We start from the raw sequence: 24,578 nt of genomic DNA, 5'->3' as shown, positions 1-24,578 counted from the left end.
ATAGAAATCAAATAAATGAAAGAAATTGAGGGACTTTGTTTCTCATTTTACAAGGTTAAGCTCAAAATGTGCTACCTGGTAATTCCAGCAGATAGAAGGAAAAAATTGTTTGTTTTGTTTAACAGGCTGGCTACCAAAGCTTTAATTTTAAGAACGCAAAGGTTCTCCTCCAGGGATGTCCTTGAAGAAATGCCATCCTGATTGCTGGCATCTTTCTTTGATTGTCATCTTTGCTAATCTAACATGTATTTACTTACGGTGAGACACACTTGGGGATTCCTGTAGGATCATGAGGCACGTACTCGACTGTCTCTAGGTCATCCAATTCCCCTCTGCCCTTCTCTTGTAGAGCGACCACACTCAAAGATGTAGTTTATGAAACTCAGATGCAGCACTTGCTACTAAAGTTCCAAAACCAGGGGATCATACTTCTCCAGCTGATGATACTTGCTGCACATTGTTGCTCTAAGAATGCTAACTGCTTTCTGACTGGCCATGAATCTTGGGTAGGATTAACAATAATGGTAAGAGTACTCTGCTATTGAATCATTCAGCAACTTTTAGGTTCCATTGCTGTCTAATTTCCTGCTCCTGTACTTATTTATTTATACCAGTACCTCATCATGGTTCATGACAGAACCAGCACAGCTACTATTTATATTGCACATTTAACACAATTAAATGTCCTAAGCAGCATTGGAGGCTGAAGGGTGACCTCATAGAAGCTTATTAAATCATGAAGTGCATGGATAGGGTGAATAGCCAAGCTCTTTTCCCCAGGGTAGGGAGTCCAAAACTAGGCAGCATTAGTTTAAGAGGAGAAGGGGTAGATTTAAAAGGGACTTAAGGGGCAATGTTTTCACGCAGAGGGTGGTGCATACATTGAACGACGTGCCAGATGAAGCAGTGGATGTTGGTACAATTACAACATTTGAATGGCATCTGGATGGGTATATGAATAGGAAGGATAAGGGGGTTATGGGCCAAATGCTGACAAGTGGGACTAAATTAATTTCGGATATCTGATCAGCATGGACATGTTGACCAAAGGGTCTGTTACCATGTTGACAATCTCTAGGACTCGATGAAAAGAAAAGGATAGAAGCAGCAATCCTGGAATTTCTGCCAAGAATAGGATACAGTCACCTCAAAACTGAGATGCATCCGAGAGCCAGACTTAACTGACAACAGGAATAAATTGGACTTAAACACTCACCATTTGCTACTGTTATTTCAAGATCAGGGCAGTTACTCAATTACTCACAGTGGTGATACTTAAACAGGGAGTAGCTTCTATTTACAGCAGCCTTCTAGCTTACCAAAAAAAACAGAACCGTAAATGTAAACAAATGAGTCAAGCAAACTTCTCTCGGAACTGTTTAAAAAAGTCCAGGTGGAAAGGAATGGGTTCAGGTTTGGATGGGATGCAGTGAGTTCATTACTGAATTATAAAAATGGAGCGAAATATGTAAGTTCCAGCCAAAGAGGAAATTAAGAATGCTATTAAAAGGTAAAATTCAAAATCTCACTCAAACAGAAGGACATTAAAATAACTAATTTTAAAAATGGGATGGAAAGACAAAATACACTCTAAGAACTTGCAAGGCAATGGCTTCTGTGTCAGAGGTCAAAAGGTCACAGTCTCAGCAGGTGCAGGACAAGAGAAAATTATGCTTCAAGAGTAGAAAACAAATATGACACCAGCTAAACAACTCAAAAGGTCCGGAATAAATTTTCAATTCATCAGCACGTGTTAATCCTGCATATCCAGATTACTTTTGTCATAGTGAAGCCCAAGGATCAAAATGACAAGGAGTTTATATGACTTAGATTCTCCAGGTAGCAGTGTAAAGAAGTCAATGCTGCAGAAGAGTTGATGAGTTCATATACAGAGCAAGGACATTCTAATAAGCAGAACAGCAGGGCAAAGTTGAAGGAGGATGGCATAATCAACTGCCAGATTGACCCTAGAGAATTCAGCATCACAACCATTTGCACAAAATGCAAGCAAAAATTTGGTAAGGGACATGTCAGTTCTCAGAGGTTGAGCATTCCTCAAAAAAAGTGCAAGAAGCTGGAAAACAAGAGTACATTCATGAAAACTGAAAAAGATGTCAAAGTGAGTTTGAAACAGGAGAGCACAAAGAGCAGCTTAGTGGCAAGGACACTAAACACAACAAGTGGCAAGATTCTGAAATGTTATGAATAGTTTTGCCAAGTTCACAAGACATGAAGAATCTTGCTCCAGCTGCAAGGGAGATTTAGGTTCAGATTAGTTTACTTTCAATAAATAACATTTAAAACAACAGTATCAAAATAATGAACACACCATGATAATGCAGACACCAAAATGGTAAAAATTGATAACAAAGAAACTTAAAGGATATAACTACTCCATTAGATACAAGCCAGTGTCAAAACGATGCCCAAAAGACATTGATAAACCAGTTTGTTTATTTTACAATATCTAATTTGAGTCCTTATTTTAAAAAGGAAAATTTCAGCTGATCCAAATATTTATAAATGGCTGATCTCACATGATCCAAGTTTGAAGATCACACTTTTGATAGCTCTTCATGTTGGTTTAATCGATTATAAAAGTAAACTTTATGTGAATTATCAGACTTCAACTTGAGAAAGATAAACTCTCGATCAGATTTCTAATCTTGAAATTCTTTGAGCATTCACTGCTTCAGGCAAAAGTCAAAACAAACTAACAGAACAAATTGAAAAAGATGTATTTTTATCTTAAAACCACAAAGATAACACTCCAAGTTGCAGAACCATTCAAGCTATTCTAGGTGATAAGTCCATTTATCATGTGATATAAAACTACAAAAGGTATTCTCCCAAATTTTTGCTTTCAGAAGCCTCAAATTACTAAGATCCAGTTTCACGGAAATCTTTTGCCATAGTTTCTTAAAGCTGCCAATGTACACTTTGACAGTCAGAAAACTTCAACTGCAGGAATTAAAAGTTTTCTCAAGACTTCAGCATCCACAATCATATTTTGCGTACTCTACCAACTCTACAACCTTTGGTGAATGTCACAAAGCTCAATATCTTGCAAACCCAGCAAATTAATGATTAAAGCAGAAGCATACACCCAGATTTAATTCAATTCAATCTGCTATTTTAGCGGGGAGGATACTTTACACATGCTCCTGCCTTTCAAAGCTGATCACTAATCTTTTCTAGTGCAACAGATCACTTTTCAAAGGACAGTCCCTGCAAAACACTTCGGCAACCACTTACTCAGTTCAGGAAAATTACAAGTAAATGTAATCATAAGAATACATGGCTAGCCACAGATACAGGGGACAGCTTTCCTTCCAAGAGAACATAGGTTCCTATGACAATCTGGTTCACCAATGGTATAGTCACCATTTCTGAAACTAGTTTTCAATGCCAGGTTTAAAAACGAATTTAAGTTCAGTCAGTAGCTATGGCTGAATTTGAACACATGACCCAGAATATTAACCTGGGTTACTGGATTACTAATTCAATAAAATTACCACTATGCCACCATCTCCCAAGGTTAATCCAATGCAAATGTTTCCATTATCTAATATGCACTTACCAAAAAGAAATTCAGTCCATTAAAGAAGGTCAATCATCTACGTGGTATTTAAATTTGAACAAATTTAAAGCACAAAAGTAATTTCCTTCCAATACAGATATAATGAGAAGTAAAATCTAAGGTCTATGCACGATACAAAAGAGAAGCCATAAGTTTAAAAAGAACAAATCTCAAGTGATCGACAGTGTGCATTAGTCTTATTTCAGCAATAGCACTGTCATATGCAAGTCAGAAGATCGGTGGTTCAATAGGTTGAAGACTAATTCCAGACACTTTTGAACATCGTCTAAGACAATACTTCAGTGCAACAGTGGCAGGTGTTGCATTGCCAGGTTTGCTACCTTTGGATAAGGTGTTTAACTTGAGGTCTGCTCCAATCTGAGATGGCAGGACATTGAAATTTCTGTCTCCTCAAATTTACTCAGTTAAATAAATGGTCATGGAGAGCAGACAGGAAAGTGGAGCTGAGGCAGAGATCAGATTAGCAATGAGCAGGCTCACAGGGCTGAATTGCCTATATCTGCTACCAACTCTTATGTTAAGTTATGCTGTTGTGTAGAAGATCCCATGGTACTATTCAAAGAGGAGCAAGTTAGTTCTCATTTTGTTACGTCCCGATTCCAGACGGGGTGGAAACTGATGTAAAAGCACCTTCATTTCTGTGCAAATATCATGAACTTCTCACCATGTTCTCAAAGACCACATGCACTCCTCCTCTATGCTCAGGCATTAACCACCATCATCGTACCTCCCCTCTTACTGTTCCCACGGATCTGCTAACAGACAAATAATTAAAAACACTTCCATTGTTCAGATCAAGTACCATCAGACAGTAAAAAAAATTCTTTAAATCGCAAAAGGACTTTTATTAACCACTGGCTGAACAACAGGAGCTCTCCCCATATATTTCATGCTTCCAAAATGAACTTAGGCAAACCACACTAGTTACTTTAGAAATTAGAAATGGAGAAAAACTGCTTTCAATTCATGTAATAGTTGGATCGACTATTAAACAAGAGTAATGGCAAAATATTTTGAATAATTTTTCAGCTACATTTATGTCAGCATACACATGACCGATCATACTGGCCAAATCTAACTCAAATTAAAAATAATTCTTAAAACACTCTTCAGAAGACATACTTCGTTTGCCATGATTCCAAAAAGATTCTCCCACACAAACTGCTCTTGCAAATGAAGCCCATAGCTGAAATAAAGGTATTGTTTGTGCCTTGTCCTTCTATGTCAAGAAAGCTGATATTTCACATGAAGACAGACATACTTTGATAGCAAGCTCACTGGCAGCTAGAAGTCAGCCAGGCCGAAATCACGACAACTAACCACCTGTTCTGATCGTGTCAGACTTGGAAGCAAAGGTAATCAGGTGCATGTTGCAACACAATAATTAAGAAAGAAGGAGGAGTCTTGTGGTGCAACTGTATTATACAAGCTTGAAAAATCTATTCAAATCCCACTCAGGAAGTGATGATCCAGATGTGTTTCATAGCATATCCAGACGGTTTGATAAAAACAATTTTAAGAAGTGAAATAACAAAGTGTGGAGCTGGACAAACACAGCGGGCCAAGCAGCATCTTAGGAGCACAAAAGCTGACGTTTCGGGCCTAGACCCTTCATCAGGGAGGGGGATGGGGAGAGAGTGGGAGGCGGACCGAAGATGGATAAAGGAGAAGATAGGTGGGGAGGTAGGGAGGGGATAGGTCAGTCCGGGGAGGACGGACGGACATGTCAAGGGGGTGGGATGAAGTTAGTAGGTAGGGTATGGAGGTGCGGCTTGAGGTGGGAGGAGGGGATGGGCGAGACGAAGAACAGGTTAGGGAGGTGGGGACAAGCTGGGTTGATTTTGGGATGCAGTGTTGGAAGGGAAATTTTGAAGCTCGTGAAATCCACACTGATCCCATTGGCAACCCTGCAGCCCAAGTGGAATATGAGTTCCTGTTCCTGCAACCTTCGGGTGGCATCATTATGGCACTGCAGGAGGCCTAGGACGGACATGCTGTCTAAGGGATGCAAGGGGGAGTTAAAATGGTTCGCAACTGGGAGGTGCAGTTGTTTATTGCGAACCAAGCGGAGGTCTTGGGCAAAGCAGTCCCCAAGCCTCCGCTTGGTTTCCCCAATGCAGAGGGAGCCACAACGGGTACAGCGGATGCAGTACACCACATTGGCAGATGTGCAGGTGAACATCTGCTTGGTGTGGAAAGTCTTCTTGGAGCCTGGGATGGGGTTGAGGGAGGAGGGGTGTGTTTATGTGTGCGCATTTGTGTGTAGGGGGGCAGTGTATCACTTAAAGTGCTGGGTGTGATGAGGTTGGAGGGGAGTGTGGTGTGGACAAGGGAATCCCAGAGACAGTGGTGTCTCTGGAAGGCAGACAAGGGTGGGGATGGAAAAATGCCTTTGGTGGTGGGGTTGGATTGTAGATGGCAGAAGTGTCAGAGGATGATGGGGTGGTACGTGAGGACTAGGGGGATTCTCTTTTGGCGGTTATTGCAGGGACGGAGTGTGAGGGATGAGTTGTGGGAAATGCGGGAGACACGGTCGAGGGCGTTCTTGACAACTGCACTGGGGGGCCGGGGTGGGGGATGTTGCGGTCCTTGAAGAACGAGGACATCTGGAATGTACGGGAGTGGAATGCCTCATCCTGGGAGCAGATGCAGCAGAGGCAAAGGAATTGGGAATAGGAATTTTTACGAGAAGGTGGGTGGGAGGTGGTGTATTCTAGGTAGCTATGAGAATCGGTGGGCTTGAAATGGACATCAGTTTCTAGAGACGGAGACAGAGAGGTCCAGGAAGGTCAGGGATTGAAAACGACAACAGGAAACTTTTTTTTAAAAGAAATGGCAAAGGAGGAGAAAAGAACAAAGAATTTTGTTTTAAAAACTTAGGAAGCAGGCAAATACAGCAAATTCTTAACTGTGGGGCGTAAGAGAAAATACATCATGCAGTGTGGTGTAAACAATGAGCAGTACAAGATGTTGGAGGAAAACAGAACAATTACACACATCTCAAGCAAATGCATCTCCATGCCCACTTTTGCCTGATGAGAATGTTGCCTAAATATCAGATACATAGAAAGTTGGTTTCTTGCAGCATCAGTAACGCAGCATTATCTTATCAGTGACACGATACACTCCAGAAAGAAAATTACTGTCGTGATGGCACTGTACCAAGCTTCAAAATTCACACTTCAGGTCCTAGATAATCCCCAAGAAATACCTAACAATTTTTAATTTTCCTTTACAATAACACATCCCATCATTAGTTTGTTTCTTATTTACGTACAAGTAATTTTTGAAACGATAGAAAAATATCAACTATCATTTTTCTGCCTAACTGGCAAAACTCATTCCAGCACCAAAACCGTATTTTTGATTACGTAGGATGCATTAGCCAAGGAAAACTCTAATCTTTTGACTTGAAATTTATTTAGAAAAATCCCACGATGCTTCATATCTCAGCTGCTGCTTAGAACAGTGCCTACATTATTCCTGCTGAACAACATGTCTGCTGACATCTTCACTTCAAATAACTGTTGCCAGCCTGTAACTGACACAGCCAGTTACAAAATAATTCACATGTATTCAAACCAAGCAGCTAATAAAATTTGTGAAAACAGGCCAAATTACTAACATTTGGAACATGACATTTTAGCATTTCAAGTTAATCAAATTCTTATTTCTGCTAAATAAAAACCACAGATGCTGGAAATAAGGAAAAGACAAAAATTGCTGGAAAAGCTCAGCAGGTCTGGCAGCATCTGTGGAGATAAATCACCTAATGTTTCAGATGTAGTGACCCTTCCTGAGAACTGATGGTGGTTTGGAAAAGATTGATTTTGATTTCTCTCCTCACATGTTGTCAGACCTGCTCAGCTTTTCCAGCAATTTCTGTTTTTCATTCTGCTATTAACATTTCAACATACTATAAACAACTTTCCAAAATAAATTTAGAACATATGGAACTACAACTTTGTACATGTTTATACATCTGATTCGCACCCCAATTTGAAGCTACCTAATTCAAATTGTTTGATCAATTTAGCACAAAACTTGTATTTACATTGCTTAGCTTAAATATTTGGACAATCCAATTTCCTTTCAGCCAAAAAAAATTAGTTTATAAAAATATGGTATAATCAAGGTCTTGTTCCAATTAAGTTCAGAGTAAGCTCAAGTGATAGTATCTCATCGTTATGCTCAGCATGTTACAGCTAATTAGGGCTCACTAATATTTGACTTTAACCAACAACTCCATTTTGTCCCCCTCAGGTAACGTGTGAAAGAAATGGGAGATAGTATACTACAGCTAACGAAATGAAGATGGTGTGCGCTCATGCTTAAGTTAAGGACTCAATTCGTCAGCTTAGTCTGCACCTCTGTTTTGGAGGACGAGTAGGAAGATTGACATTTCATGATTAACTTATTTATAAACACGAGAAGTATAAATATCAATTAACTGAATATTGTATTGTTCTGCCTTACCATAACCTACACAGACTTCACTTTATACCATGCAACAATACTTAATCCCTTGACAAATAGGTACACCACAAGATTTTACAGAGCTACACTGAACCTTCAATCAAGGTTAAACATGACCATATTCCCTGAACTCACTGTACGCTTATCAGAAGGCTATGTTGTTATCAATAAAAGGAAGACTAAAAGAGATTAAGTGCACAAGGGAGAAGAAAATGCAGTAGCTGTGTTCTACATTAGCTTCGATTCAATTTAGAGTTGAGAAAAGAAGTAATTAGATTTGAACAAATGTAATTTGCATTAAGTTATCCTTTCAAATTTTTACTGAAGACCAAGTAATGACTCAACGGATAGGAATACCTTAATACCTCCTATCTTTTATACAGTTTGTTATAACTTCAGGGTGTATAACAAGGTGCACAAAGTATCACATTTTTTATAATTTGCATTATCACTCTCTAGTTTAATGGTTACATGCAAATTATTTACTATATCCTGAGTTAAGAAACTGGCTCCAGACACCCATAAAGACAAACATCACCAAGCATAAGGCTTCTTAAAAAAAAATCAAACAGTCACTGTCATGGACAACATTTAATGAGAAATTCTTACCAAATAAGAAAAAAAACTGAGACAATGACTATGCAGTATCAACCAGAGGACATGGTAGAATATATCCCCATCCTAAACAGATACAGCATTTTGATGTCTGCTTTGCTTATCAGCGGTAAGTATGAAAATTCCTTAAAAAGTACAAGTGATAATGACCAGGGTGATCACACTAGTGAAGAGATCTTAAGAGCTCAGTCAGCGACGATAATACAGTGTGCAGCATACATGCCTTCCAAGCAGCTGACCCAGCCACAGTTTTCCCACTTAGACATCTATCTGATCTGAAACTTCACGCTCGCCTAGTGATGTTGTGTCAGTGGTAGTATCCATATTTCTAAGCCAGAAAGTTGAGGTTCAAGTCCCACCGACCCTGACAGGTGTGTCATAATATGTGGAGGTGATTTAAAATTCTAAAAGAACAATTTGTAGATAATTGGGATTTGTGTCAACAGATGACCATTGAAATATTGTGCGCTGAGCCAAATAAGAATCTGATTATGCAATGACAGGAACAATCAAGATTCAGAGGCATGTCTGAATATCACAGAGGCTGAGATTTGGAAAGGGTTAACAAAGTCTGCTTTATGACAGTTACATATGCACGGAGGTAAAAAGAGGATACAGCACCCCAGCCACCTAAGCATCGCTATTTTGTTGTGGGACGGCTGAGTCCATAGTCTGGTTAAGTGTCATTTCTTTTACAATTATTTTGATCACATAATAAATCGGTGAACCTTATCTAGACACACTTGTATGTGGAGTGGTACTGTACTTAGTAAGACCAAGTCATTCAGTTGAAGTTAATTTGGATTTCAGAATCCAGTAAGTCTACCCTTCTTTCCTCTGCCATAGTCCTGGCTGATGGAAGTCTTTTGTTGAAATTTTAGTGCTTTCTTCCTTCACTGTGACACTTGCACCTCCTGAGGGCCTTGCTTTTAAATCCCCTCCCATTTTCCTGTTGGATGTCAATATCTCTGCTCCAAGGGCAGCTGGAAACAAGGTTTGCAGTAGGCAGACACCCACACTGACAACTGGGAGGCAGTTGCTGGTGGCAGTGATTTCTGAAGGGGCATTAGCTGAAATGAGCAAAAAACAGAATGCTCAACTGGATGAGAGAAGCACAGAGAAAATAAAGACCAGCGAATTGTACACTACATCTGCCCACTGACAACTTCTGCAGCATTTGGGGTGTAGACTGACAAGCCAGAGAAAGGCTCTTTAAACACATCAGGTAATAAGCAACCAAATTAACCAATATGGTATAAGCTATCATATTGGAAAGTAAAAGCAAAATATCACAGATGCCGGAAATCTGAATTAACAAGCTGTAAAATATCTATGGCTTAACTTTAGTCCAAAATTCAGTAACACAACAAGTTAATACATATCTTTCCAAATTAGACATTTTAGTGAAATAACATTAATAGGAAGACTGCCTCATTTTATTCTTACGTTTTGTAATTTGCTTTTCAGATATCTGCTATTGTTGACCTGTTCATGTTTTTTTACCTAATTATTCAGAATGAGCTGACTCATCCAATTCTACCTTGCCTCAAATTTGGCACCATATGCCTGCTACTTTACAATGTGATAACGGGAACTGCAGATGCTGGAGAATCCAAGACAACAAAATGTGAGGCTGGATGAACACAGCAGGCCAAGCAGCACAAAAGCTGACGTTTCGGGCCTAGACCCTTCAGAGAGGGGGATGGGGTGAGGGCTCTGGGATGCAGGAACAGCAACTCACATTCCGCTTCCCTCACACCCCACCCCCGCCACAACCGCCCAAAGAGGATCCCCCTCGTTCTCACACACCACCCCACCAACCTCCGGATACAACGCATCATCCTCCGACACTTCCGCCATCTACAATCCGACCCCATCACCCAAGACATTTTTCCATCCCCACCCTTGTCTGCGTTCCGGAGAGACCACTCTCTCCGTGACTCCCTTGTTCACTCCACGCTGCCCTCCAACCCCACCACACCCGGCACCTTCCCCTGCAACCACAGGAAATGCTACACTTGCCCCCACACCTCCTCCCTCACCCCCATCCCAGGCCCCAAGATGACTTTCCACATTAAGCAGAGGTTCACCTGCACATCTACCAATGTGGTATACTGCATCCAGTGTGGCTTCCTCTACATTGGGGAAACCAAGCGGAGGCTTGGGGACCGCTTTGCGGAACACCTCCGCTCGGTTCGCAATAAACAACTGCACCTCCCATTCGCGAACCATTTCCACTCCCCCTCCCATTCTTTCGATGACATGTCCATCATGGGCCTCCTGCAGTGCCACAATGATGCCACCCAAAGGTTGCAGGAACAGCAACTCATATTCCGCTTGGGAGCCCTGCAGCCCAATGGTATCAATGTGGACTTCACCAGCTTCAAAATCTCCCCTTCCCCCACCGCATCCCAAAACCAGCCCAGTTCGTCCCCTCCCCCCACCGCACCACACAACCAGCCCAGCTCTTCCCCTCCACCCGCTGCATTCCAAAACCAGTCCAACCTGTCTCTGCCTCCCTAACCTGTTCTTCCTCTCACCCATTCCTTCCTCCTACCTCAAGCCGCACCTCCATCTCCTACCTACTAACCTCATCCCACCTCCTTGACCTGTCCGTCTTCCCTGGACTGACCTATCCCCTCCCTACCTCCCCACCTATACTCTCCTCTCCACCTATCTTCTTTTCTCTCCATCTTCAGTCCACCTCCCCCTCTCTCCCTATTTATTCCAGTTCCCCCTCCCCCCATCCCCCTCTCTGATGAAGGGTCTAGGCCCGAAACGTCAGCTTTTGTGCTCCTGGGATGCTGTTTGGCCTGCTGTGTTCATCCAGCCTCACATTTTGTTGTCCTACTTTACAATGTTGCTGAATCGAGGTGATGTGAAATTAGAATCAGCGCTCTCAGCAGCTTAACATGCACTTCCACTTAGACTGCTAAGTTCTGAAAATGTGAAGATTCACCAAAATCTTTCTTCCAAATCTACATTTACTGTTTGCTAGAGATTGTTGATTTAACTTTCAAGATTTACACTGAGTAATCAATCCCTTTGAATGGAATGGAGACAAAAAAAAGACAGCACATAAGATGATAAAGGAAAAACAAGGGGCAGATTTAAAGAAATGCAATAATCAACACATAACCTTACTTCTGAAATTTTCTTGAACTTATAAAGTTGTTGCACACAAATCTGCAGTAATGTCACAATGCACTACACTACTAATATCATTTAATGCAACACTGTAGAATCATACAAATCCAGAAATTATAACTGAAAGCCAAACATGAACTTCAAATATTAGCGTTAAACTAATGTAGTTGCATAACAAGCGACAGGTTGCACGCCGAAGCCGTCACACCTTTACATCTACCAAAGCAGGTCAACCAACTATTCCATTCTATTTGTAATGGATGAAATTTCATCCTATTTGCCGACATCAATAAATGGAGATAAACAGTGTTAGTTCTCAAAATGTACAATTAACTAGCTTTATTGACAATTTTGATTCAAAATATGAAAGAAAATCTATTTCCAATTTAGAATTCAACCCAGATGCAATATCAGCAAAATTAAAAATAATTTAGCATTCACGTTTGTCACATTAACAGCTAAGTGATTGAAAACAGAATAGATTTGCCATATAAAGTTGAGAACGTCTCACAGATTGTCTGAGTTCTTGTCTCTGCACAAGATTTTGTCAATCTTGTTTAATCAAAAATGTTGAGGGTGGAGCAGAGAATAATTAAATATTTGTATGCAGTTCTATGCAATAACCAGCCAAGACTTTTTAAATTTAAATTTAACAAATACACAAACAGCTTCCAAGGCATTTTTAATTTGAACACACAAACAATTCTATGTAGGTAACAGAGAATGATTACATGCTTGCAATTTAATCAAGGGGCGGCGTGGACTTGTTGGGCCGATAGGCCTGTTTCCACACTGTAGGGAATCTGATCTGAACCAGACAGCTATGTTAAAATGAGGTAGTAGGAACTGCAGATGCTGGAGAATCTGAGATAACAAGGTGTAGAGCTGGATAACCACAGCAGGCCAAGCAGCATCATAGGAGCAGGAAAGCTGACGTTTCAGGCCGAGACCCTCCTTCAGAAAACTGAAGGGGGGGTATAGGCCTGAAACGTCAGCTTTCCTGCTCGACCTGCTGTGTTCATCCAGCTCTACACCTTGTTATCTCAGCTATGTTAAATGGTTCTACATGACCCCTTTACTCAATCACTTGATCAGATAATAGGCTGCCACTTAGAATCCTAACTTAAGATATCTCTAGCTACTTTCTTCCCAAATTATAAACGCAGCTCTACAATGAATCTTATTCTTTACTAAGAATATATCCAGTTGTGAAAATTTAGAATGTAAATTTGGATTATAAGGCAACATAGAAACTATATATCAACAATCTAAAGCAACTGCTGGACACAATTATACCCATAATTTACAATACTTAAGTCCAACAAAGGCAGCAATACAAAAGTTAATCAAATTTCTCATTATCTGTAAAAGACAAAGACAAGGAACATTAGAAATAACTAAATCTAAAGAGCTAAAGGTTGTGTCAACATTTTAGGATAAGTCGACAAGTTACTAGCTTCACTGAGGATATTTGTTCCATCAGGCTTTCTTTGAACTATCAGCTGAAAATTGGCTAATCAGGACTGACTGTAATAACAACTCTTTTGAACCTCGAAAGTTAAGCAACAGCTCCCAGTTAGTACCAGTCCAACTCTTGCAGACAAGAAAATGAGCACAATATGGAATCCGATACACCTCAATTCAGAGAAAAACCATGCTAGATTTTAGTTTAGATCAAGAGATATAAAAAAGAGAGAATATTCTCTCATTGAAACCAAAAGCAAGCTGTAAATAAAAATTACATATATATAAAAAAGTAAAACTTCAGAGAAATTAGCCCACATCCCCAGCAGTCGTCTCACAGAAAGTTTTACTCAATAAAATGTTAGTTGCCCTTTTGTTCAAGTAACTTATTAGTTAAATCAATTCATAGTCTACTGAGACGTGAACTCACTGAATGTCATATCTTAGTCCAAAAAAAAGCCTGTTAAACATTCTTGTTGCTTGATCTTCTGCTTTTCCATTTCCGATTAATGCCTAGTTTTGCAACAGCTTTAACACCAAATCTCTATGATAAATTATTTTAAACAGAAGACAGCCCTCACTTTCACCAGAACAGTTACATATAACTTTGCAATTTGTATACTTATAAAGGCTTTACTCAGGAAACATGGTGAGAAGCACATTAAATCTAATTTGTCTACAAAAAAAGAGGACTGCCGCAGGATCACTGTTGGCTGGATGCTTGGAAGATGGACTGCAGGATAATGAGAGCTACCTCAGAAAGCAGTGTACAACTACAATTTGGGTGCAAACAGAACTTGAAGAATAGGCAATGAAAATCAAACACTGTAGACAATATAAACTCATGACTCAAAGGATACACAATCTGAATACTGTTCAGAAAAAAAATCTGCTAATGACTCAAGGATAAGGAACGTTGTCAGCAATGTAGATGGAAACAAAAGTCACAAAAAAAACATCAAATTAGGACATATTCCCCACAGTTTAAATGGCTAAGGTGCGATTTCCTCGCAGTTTTCAAAATAAAAATGGAATTTCTGCCCATCCTAGCTCCAGAGTGGTGTCCCAGATGAGGGAACATAGTTCAAATATGAGAGCCAAACCTTGGAGGAGTGGAGCTTGGAAACACCTCAGTCAATCTCATTAAAGAGTTTAACAAATTCTTTTAATGCCATAAGAAATATTGGGGCAAGACAGGTATATGGAGTTGTATCCCAGTTCAAGCACGAAATGACAGATCATATGGAGGCATAAAACGGCCACTCCTATGAACAGAGATGCTACCACACAAATGGGGAAGAACTGAAGAGGAATACAAACCTTCAAGCCATTTTCTTAAATGGCCAATGATTAACTAGCAATCCTAGGGATCCTAACTGGTTTTAAATAATCCTGAAACACAAAGACTAGTGAAAGTTAATAAAATGTGAGGCTGGATGAACACAGCAGGCCCAGCAGCATCTCAGGAGCACAAAAGCGACGTTTCGGGCCTAGACCCTTCATCAGAGAAGGGGATGGGGTGAGGGTTCTGGAATAAATAGGGAGAGAGGGGGAGGTGGACTGAAGATGGAGAGAGGAGTGTATAGGTAGGGAGGGGATAGGTCAGTCCAGGGAAAATGGACAGGTCAAGGAGGTGGGATGAGGTTAGTAGGTAGGAGATGGAGGTGCGGCTTGGGGTGGGAGGAAGGAATGGGTGAGAGGAAGAACAGGTTAGGGAGGCAGAGACAGGTTGGACTGGTTTTGGAATGCAGTGGGTGGAGGGGAAGAGCTGGGCTGGTTGTGTGGTGCAGTGGGGGGAGGGGACGAACTGGGCTGGTTTTGGGATGCGGTGGGGGAAGGGGAGATTTTGAAGCTGGTGAAGTTCACATTGATACCATTGGGCTGCAGGGCTCCCAAGCGGAATATGAGTTGCTGTTCCTGCAACCTTTGGGTGGCATCATTGTGGCACTGCAGGAGGCCCATGATGGACATGTCATCGAAAGAATGGGAGGGGGAGTGGAAATGGTTCGCGACTGGGAGGTGCAGTTGTTTACTGCGAACTGAGCAGAGGTGTTCTGCAAAGCTGTCCCCAAGCCTCCGCTTGGTTTCCCCAATGTAAAGGAGGCCACACCGGGTACAATGGATACAGTATACCACATTGGCAGATGTACAGGTGAACCTCTGCTTAATATGGAAAGTCATCTTGGGGCCCGGGATAGGGGAGAGGGAGGTGGTGTGGGGCAAGTGTAGTTGCTGAGTTGAACAAACCATCCACTACCGCTAAGGCTTGAACGCACTCTTTTCAACTGAAAGTGATTTTCTTGAGCTTCATTAACAGCATACATTGTTCCCTGCTCATGATGCGGTTCCCTTCTACACTGACACGACTAAATGCAATTCCACTTTGTAGAACACCTCCACTCATTGTGCATGATACTAAGTTTCCAGTAGTTTATTATTTTAATTCTCCACCATTCTCCCACTCCGTCCTTAACTTGGCCTGTGACATTGTGATAAGCTTAATCCAAGCTCGCAAAACTGCATGCAGTCTTTCAAATGGACACTAAATATTTCTGGCCTCAAGACAGATAGAGTGCCCTTAAACCAAAAAACAGAAATATCTAAAATGTAAAATTTTGCCCTTATTTTCTATCGGAGTCCAGACAGCAACTATCCTGCCAATCATAATTCCTTGACATACAAGGCTCGGATCTTCTACTCGCTGGATAACTGCAAACTGAGTATAGACTCCACCCCAATCCTCGTCCTGATGTCTCCTCCAAAGCAGAGCATGGTTTTTTCGTCCAAAAATAGGATTTCTGACACTGATCAAAAGACCCAAGCCCCACTTGTGTCTCTTTAGTTGCCCCATTACCGATTCCTTTGGATTTGCACCAAGAAACTTTTACCAATTTCAGCTTCCTTTCAACCCAGCATTGAGCTTCTCTACAGTTCGTCTTCCCACACCCTCTTTCAATTCGTCAAAACCTACAATACTATGTTTTAGCTCCGCTTCTGATGTAAAGATCAGGGACCTAGCTGTCTCTCTCCACAGATTCTGCAAGACCTGATAGGTATTTCCAGCATTTTCTATTTTTATTCTTCTGTTCGTCAAGTTTGAAAGATAGACGTGAACGTTCAGACAAAGGTTACCACTGAGTACACGTGATGCCATAGTAAGACCTTGCATTCACAAAAGTGTCCGAGTCACTGATCGATTCAAACCCGTTAGCAGCATGATTACAAATTGATTTAAGATTTGTTGAACCAGTCATCAATACACACAGTGAATGAATCATTAGCCTATTTTGAGGTTTACCAAAGAAACGGAACAATTTCTTGGGATAAAACAGAGTACAACATAGTCTATTTCTCCTACTACTGTACTGCAGGACACAACTGTATTACTGCATAAACAAATGTTTACATTGTGTGAGGAAACACAGCACAAATAGCACAAACTGCAAAATTAGGCAACTGTTTCCTTGAACATGCCACAGATCTTAACACTGATTTTTAACTCAAATAATACACTCACCACTGATAAAAGCAAACCACAAAAATTGCATACTGTCTCACAGAGAAAGCACAACAGAATCAATGAAAATTAAATACTGACCCTTAAAATTAAGAAAAATTTTTTTTTTCAAACTCTTATTCCCCCCCCCCCCCCCCACCCCTGCAGTATTTCAAAAATCTAAAAAACAGATACCTGGCATCATTAGGGATAACTCAGGAAACCTTTGTAAACTGCCTCCGAACTATGCTCTTGGCAGCAGTAACATGCACTGATAATACAAAACAAATTTTAAATGAAATACTTGGAATGTATTTTACATAGGGTAACATGTACATGGTCTGTGGAACTGATCAATTACGAGTTAAATTTCAAACGTATCTTCGTATCACTTGGACTTGACAGCACCATTCTAAATTTCTTTGTTACAGTGATCTCAAACTGGTTCATCTACTGTTCCAGTGCTTCACTTGTGTAACTGCCTTAGCTACATTTTCAGTGACCTGTCAAAGATCAAAATCTCCTGTCTATTTAAAAAAGTTATCCTGTTGCATAAGTAATGAAAATCAATGGTCAATGATGTAAGGTTAGACTGAGAAATCAACAATATACAATCTCAAAAAAAAATCCAAGGGACTAAGCATGACTGATTGCTCTACATGTTACATCAAATTTAGATTATCTTCACCCATAAAATTTTTTTAAGCAGACTATGAAGGATACAGTGGCACTCAAGTAAACAAGCAAACTGCAGAAGCTGGCCCTGCTTTATGTATTTTGGTTGTACTTAGATGGGAACCATTTTCACAGATAATACTTGGAACTGGTCAAAAATCGGTTAGGGTAATCTGTTCAGTCCAATCATGCAAGTGGAACTGTGTAATAATTCTTAAGTAACAATATGACTGACAGTCATAGCTGACGTTATTTGAGGAAGTGTCCATGGGATCCAAGGAAATTTGGCAAACTGAATCCAGAATTGGTGGAGTGCAGGGAGCAGAGGATGACGGTTGATCGTTGTTTTTGCTACTGGAAGCCAGTGTCTAGTGGGGTCTGCAGAGATCACTGGTAGAGGACTAGTTGCTTGTGGCATATATAAACAATTTGGCCTTCAATGAAGGAGGGTTGATCAGTTAATTCTTTGATGACAAAAATTGGTGGGGTGGTAAATAGTAAGGAGAATATAGGAGGATGTGCAAGGGTTGGTCAAATAGGCTGATCAGTGGCAAATGAAATTCAATCTGGATAAGTATAAGCTTCGGGCAGGAAGAACAAGGCAAGAGGATACATGATGAATGGTAAGACCCTGGGAAGACACAAGGATTACAGGGACCTTGGTGAGGGGAATATCTAGCCCCTAAGGTAAAGGGCAAGAGGTTTGAGAGAGAATGGGAGGAAACATTTTTCTCATTTTGCTGCATCTAGAGAGGAGAGCTTTGCAAAGTATTGTTGTTCCATGATAAATTCATCATGAAGATCAAAGCACAACATAAGCAATAAACATTTTTGGTCAGTAATCAGATTCTACTGTGTTTAGCTCCTGATAAAACAAAGGTGCGCCAATCAAAATGAGATGCAAGGTCTGCTCAAGGGGTGGTTAAGAATACGAATCTCAAGATCATCAAGAATGAAGAAAAAATGAACAATAATCATGGTCCGTAATTGTGGTCAAGTTGTGACAAGCAGGAACAGGAGAATATGTACTTATACAACAACTTCATAAAGCATCTAACACAGGTACACTAAGCAGAACATGATGTCAAGCCACACAAAGATATATTTGGAGAGGTAACCAAAGCTTGACCAAGGAAGTCGGGTTTTAACAAGCATCTTAAAAGGATGAAGGTTGAGAGGGAGAGAAATGTAGAATTCAGAGCCTCGGTAGACAGTAAGGAACAGCTTCCAACAGTACAACATAAACACATGAAACGTCAGAATAGCAGTACAAATATCTGAAAAAGAGCAATGTGGTCAAGGAAGCTACAGAGACGAGTGAGTCAAGGTTGTAGAGGCATTTGAAAAAGAGAATGAGAATTTCACAACAGATGCTGCTGGATTAGCAGCCAAAATAGTTTCCGAAAATTGGTGTTATTGGAGAATTTGACTGTGCAAGTTACAGTCATGAGTGTGTTTCTGGATGATTCCAAGCTATGGTGGGGAGAAAACAAGAGGGCAATGGGAACTGAGTACTGGAATAATCAAGTTTGAAGGTAACAAAAGGTATGAACAATGGTTTCAGTCAGTGAACCAAAACGAAGCAGACAGAAGTGATATTATGGAAGTGATTAGTTATTCCAAGTTGGTAAGGTCCAAAACCAATTTCTGGAACAAGCTGAATAAAAACTTAAAGAATTGTGGATGCGGAAAATCTTAAAAACCAAAATTGCTATAAAAGCTCAGCATATCTGGCAGCATCTGTGGAGAGAAATCAGAGTTAATGTTTCAGGTCAAGTGACCCTTCCTCACAACCAAGGAACTAACAAGTACATCTCTCCACAGTTGCTGCGAGACCTGCTGAGCTTTTACAACAATTTCTGAAACAAACTGTATGCCAAGGCCATGTAGATGACAGAATTCCCTCACGTGAAAGCAGGCCATTTGGCCCATTGAGTCTACACCAGCCCTGCGAACAGCACCTCACTCAATCCTGTACCCTATCCCTGTAACCCTACATTTCCCATGGCTAGGCCACCCAACCCACATATCCCTGGCATGGCCAATCCACCCTATCTGCACATCTTTGGACTGTGGGAAGCAACCTGCTCAGACACATGGAGAATGTGCAAACTCCACACAGATAGTCGCCCGAGGGGGGAAAGTGAACCCAGCAGCAGTATTAACCACTGTGCCACCCAGGCTGCAAATGGCCTGGTTCTAATGGCCACCAGGGAAAGCAACTGCAGCAGTGGCTAGGAGTATTTCTTTCATCAGTTAGAGAACGTTGAGCAAGAGTGATAAACCAAAGGCAGTGGACTGGTTGGGAAAGATGGTGTGCTTAGGTAAGAGTTGAATATCATGGGCTACATGTGGAAACTGGCATGGTGTTCAACGTTATGCAAGAAAAAACATGTGAAGACATCTATTTCCCTCGATACAAAAGCAGTACATCATATGTCAACCACATGCAATTTACACGGAGGGCAAGGTTAGGTGATATATTTTAAAATGTAAAAGATAGCGCGTGGGATAAAGAACAGCCCTGTATGCAAGGCAGAGAAAAACTGCAGAAGATGGTTTACGATTTCAACGATCGCGATACAGCAGTTTCAAGTTTAAAACTAACCAACATATTACGCACGACAGCAAAACCCTTAAGAACTTGCAGGCACACTACATAAATAGTACGAGATATTTTAATCTGCAGCCAAGGTTGTGAACACGATGGTGCAGATCGTCCGCGATCAAATTTTTTTTAAAAAATGCCGACTGTGAAAGGCCCTGTCAATCTGAACGATAGGTAGCAGGGAAGAATAGCGTGTGGAGGAAAATTTGGTTCTTTTGGACACGATATACAGATCACGAAGAACAGACTGGCCACCGCCCCTCACCTTACAGCAACTCGGACAGAGCAGTCATCCTGACCAGGCGCCGCCATTGTGTTGTCTCGAATTCCCGAGCGAGTCCTGAGAATCCAAACCTTTCAATGTCAGAGCTTCGAGCGGCTGCTGTGGGTGCAATAAGTCCCCGCTACCTGTACCAGCAGCACAGCTGAGCAGGAGCCATGGGAGCTTGGAGCTGAATCACAGCAACAGGGAGGGAGGATAGAACTGGACTCACTCCGCCCTCCCCGCGGCCGGCGTCAGTGGAGAGCGAAGGAGGGGCGAGCCCTCTCACCTTCCCCGCAGCCCTTACGGGGTCCAGGCCACCGCCTCGGCCTGGGCTGGTGTCGCAATGCGCTGCTGGAACGAAGCTGCAGGTTGCGGGGGGCGGGGGTAGGCCTCAGGGAAGAGGGTCCGGAGAGGAGATGGAGTCCGGGGGCTGGTCTGGGGGTGGAGGCCGGACTGGGTTAGACCGCCTTCACCGCCTATCCTCCTCACTCCAACCAACGCGCCTCCGCTGTCAGGTGCACTGCGGAGAAGAAGCGCCTCCAGCACAGCCTTCCACTGAAAACTGATCTTATTATCAAAATGAAATGACAGCGAAGCCGATGATACTTTACAAAGGGGAAGGGGGGGGGGCGGAGAGAGATTGCGGGGGCTAAGGGCAGTGGAGACCCGCCTGATCTTTGATAGACAGCTCTCTCAACCAATCCGGGTCCTCACCGTTTTGTGACGTCTACGATGGAGCTCACCTGGGACAAGGTAGCGCCTTCCTCACCTTCCAGCCCTGTCCATCACCGACACCTGGACAAGGTATAGCTGCCCTCACCTTCCACCCCTGTCCATCACCGACATCTGGACAAGGTATAGCTGCCCTCACCTTCCACCCTTCTCCATCACCGACACCTGGACAAGGTATAGCTGCCCTCACCTTCCAACCCTGTCCATCATCGACACCTGGACAAGGTATACCTGTCCTCACCTGCCACCCGTGTCCATCACTGACACCTGGACAAGGTATACCTGTCCTCACCTGCCACCCCTGTCCATCACCGACACCTGGACAAGGTATACCTGTCCTCACCTTCCAGCCCTGTCCATCACCGACACCTGGACAAGGTATAGCTGCCCTCACCTTCCAGCCCTGTCCATCATCGACACCTGGACAAGGTATACCTGTCCTCACCTGCCACCCCTGGCCATCACCGACACCTGGACAAGGTATACCTGTCCTCACCTTCCACCCCTGGCCATCACCGACACCTGGACAAGGTATACCTGTCCTCACCTTCCACCCCTGGCCATCACCGACACCTGGACAAGGTATAGCTGCCCTCACCTTCCACCCCTGTCCATCACCGACATCTGGACAAGGTATAGCTGCCCTCACCTGCCACCCCTGTCCATCACCGACACCTGGACAAGGTATACCTGTCCTCACCTTCCAGCCCTGTCCATCACCGACACCTGGACAAGGTATGGCTGTCCTCACCTTCCACCCCTGTCCATCACTGACACCTGGACAAGGTATAGCTGCCCTCACCTTCCAGCCCTGTCCATCACCGACACCTGGACAAGGTATAGCTGTCCTCACCTTCCATCCCTGTTCATCACCGACACCTGGACAATGTATAGCTGCTCTCACCTTCCACCCCTGTCCATCATCGACACCTGGACAAGATATAGCTGCCCTCACCTTCCAGCCCTGTCCATCACCGGCACTTGGACAAGGTATAGCTGTCCTCACCTTCCACCCCTGTTCATCACTGACACCTGGACAAGGTAGCACCTTCCAGCCCTGTCCATCACTGACACCTGGACAAGGTAGCATCTTCCACCCCTGTCCATCACTGACACCTGGACAAAGTATAGCTATCCTCATCCACCACTCCTGTCCATAGCTGACACCTGCACAAGGTAGCACCTTCCATTCCTATCCATCACTGACACCTGGACAAGAAGCACCTTTCTCACCTTCCACCCCCGTCCACCACTAACATCTGGTCAAGGTAGCGGCGTACTCAGCTTCCACTCCTGTTCAACACTGACACCTGGGCAAGGTTGCACTGAGCTCCCTCCACCTCTGTTCAATATTGACACCTATCTTATATAGTATTGTCCCTACCCTTTACCCTGTTCAACAGTGGCACCTCGAAAACGTAGGTCTGTCATCACCTTTCACCCCTTCTCAATGCTAGCACATAGACATATAAGACTGTTATCACCTTTGATTCATGTTTATCACATAGAATTGGGCAAGGCCTTACTATCCTCATGTTCCACCCATACCTGGGCAAGTCAGCAATACCAGCAAAATTAGTCTCTGTTGTGCGTTGAGAATCTCAAAAACCTACTACACAGAGAGTTGACATTTGGTCTATTTTGCACCTACTCAATGAAAATATCTATCTTGCATCTTCCTATTTTCCAGGCAATCATTCATTTTCCATTACTCCTTCTAATCCAGCCAATTTGTTCTTGACTAGTTGTGGGTGTTGGGCAGGATGTTTTGTTGTCATCAGTTGTAGTTACATTCCAGGGTGTTGTATGTTCATATCACCCCCACCTGTGCAATTTTTTCTCCTCATCCTGGCTTTCATTGGCAGGACAATGGAGTTTAACAGCTGCCAGGTTATACTGCAGCTTTATAAAACTCTGGTGAGACCACACTTGGTACATTATGTTCGGTTTTGGATGCCTCATTATTGGAAGGATGTGGAAGCTTTACACAGGGTGCAGATGAGATTTACCAGGATGCTGTCTGGACTGGACGGCAGGTCTTGAGAGGATAGGTTGAGGGATCTAGGGCTTTTCTCATAGGAATGAAGAAGGATGAGAGGTAGACAAGATGACAAGGCATAGGTAGAGTGGATAGCCAGAGATTTTTTTCCCTGGGCGAAAATGATTATTACAAGGGGCAATAAATTTAAAGTGATTAGGAGAAGATATAGGGGAGATGTCAGAGGTAGGTTCTTCACACAGAGAACAGTGGGCATGTGGAATGTGCTACCAGTGGTGGTAGAGGAGTAAGATACATTACGGACAGTAAGATGTAGGATATGCAGGATAGTTTGATCTTAGTGTAGGATAATAGGTCAGCACAATATTGTGGGCCAAATGGCCTGTACTGTACTATACTGTTCTATGTATGTGCCAGTCTGTCATGAAAACAGGCATGGATCAACAAGTAGATATGTTGTTTCAAACAACTCTATGGAATACCACACAAAGTTAGCAAGTCTGTTTTTGAGGTACAAAGTGGGAGTTTTGGAGCTTGGAACATACGCAACAGGCAGCGGAAAGCGTGGCTTCTATTAAAAGTTGTGTAAAATGCCATGAAGAGCACAGGGATCAAAGTGATTTATTGGCTGAACGAGTTTACAAAAGTGGGAGGAGTGAGATCATACAATTTGAAAACAAGGAGAGAATTTTAAAATTGATTTGTTGCTGTTGTAAGTCAGTGAACACATGGATGATGATTAAAAGATGGGTGGCAGGAGGTAGGATACAGTCAGAATTTTGGATGTACTTGAGTTTACATAAGTTTCAAGTGGTAGGTTAGATAGGACACAATTGAAATGATTGAGAGTAAAATAGTATAAGAATACCTAGGGATTTCAACTAAGATCTGGACCAAGTTGTGAAATATGAAGGTGGAGATGGAAGCAGATGATCTTTGTGAAGGAGTTGGATACACAATTCAGGATAATGAGCACCCCCAGAAACTATGGGATTCATAGCCAGACAGAGGGATAAAATCAATAAGCAGCATTTCATATCAGCAAAGGCGTTTCACATGTTAGCTGGGACACCAATAGAAGCTGTGTCCTCTCTGGTAGGGTAGACCTGGAAGGTTTGGAGGGAGCAAGAAAAGCAATAATCTCTGCCATGAATTATGTGTCATCATCCTAAATGACTGTTGTTGGGCTTGCGGCACCTGAACAGTAAAATGACATGTTCAGTCCGTAGTACTACATTTTAGAACCATTTGATGAGTAAAATCTAGCTTTGTCTCCTAGTTTCAGTTAACATCTGATTAAAGAGTCATGCTTCTCCATTTTCTAAAATCTGAAATAATCAACTAATTTGAAATACACCAGTTTTAAAATGTTTGAAGTGAGCAGTAATAAGATAAATGTTAAGTTGCCATTGTCCTACCATTCTACAGGACTGGTGTCTCATTAGGTGGTGGTTTAACCTGAGGGTCACCATACCTTAGGCAAAGGGCGAGGTCTTCAGC

General features: G+C 42.2%; 1 protein-coding gene across 5 annotated transcripts in view; it reads right to left on the bottom strand.

Annotated features, from left to right (window-relative positions):
• The window catches only part of kif21a (kinesin family member 21A), a 157,230-nt gene extending 136,273 nt beyond the window's left edge, over positions 1–20,957 (bottom strand). For all 5 annotated transcript variants that reach the window (XM_048553734.2, XM_048553737.2, XM_048553736.2 and 2 more), the window contains exon 1: positions 20,348–20,957. In XM_048553734.2, the coding sequence (XP_048409691.1) occupies positions 20,348–20,394 (47 nt within the window). In that variant the 5' untranslated portion in view covers positions 20,395–20,957. The remainder of the gene's footprint in view (positions 1–20,347) is intronic.
• Between the last annotated feature and the right edge of the window lie 3,621 nt (positions 20,958–24,578).

This window comes from Stegostoma tigrinum, chromosome 25, assembly GCF_030684315.1.
Source record: "Stegostoma tigrinum isolate sSteTig4 chromosome 25, sSteTig4.hap1, whole genome shotgun sequence".
In the NCBI taxonomy this organism is placed as follows: Eukaryota; Metazoa; Chordata; class Chondrichthyes; order Orectolobiformes; family Stegostomatidae; genus Stegostoma; species Stegostoma tigrinum.
Note: the sequence above shows the minus strand (reverse complement) of the source record. Positions and strands in the feature narration are given on the sequence as shown.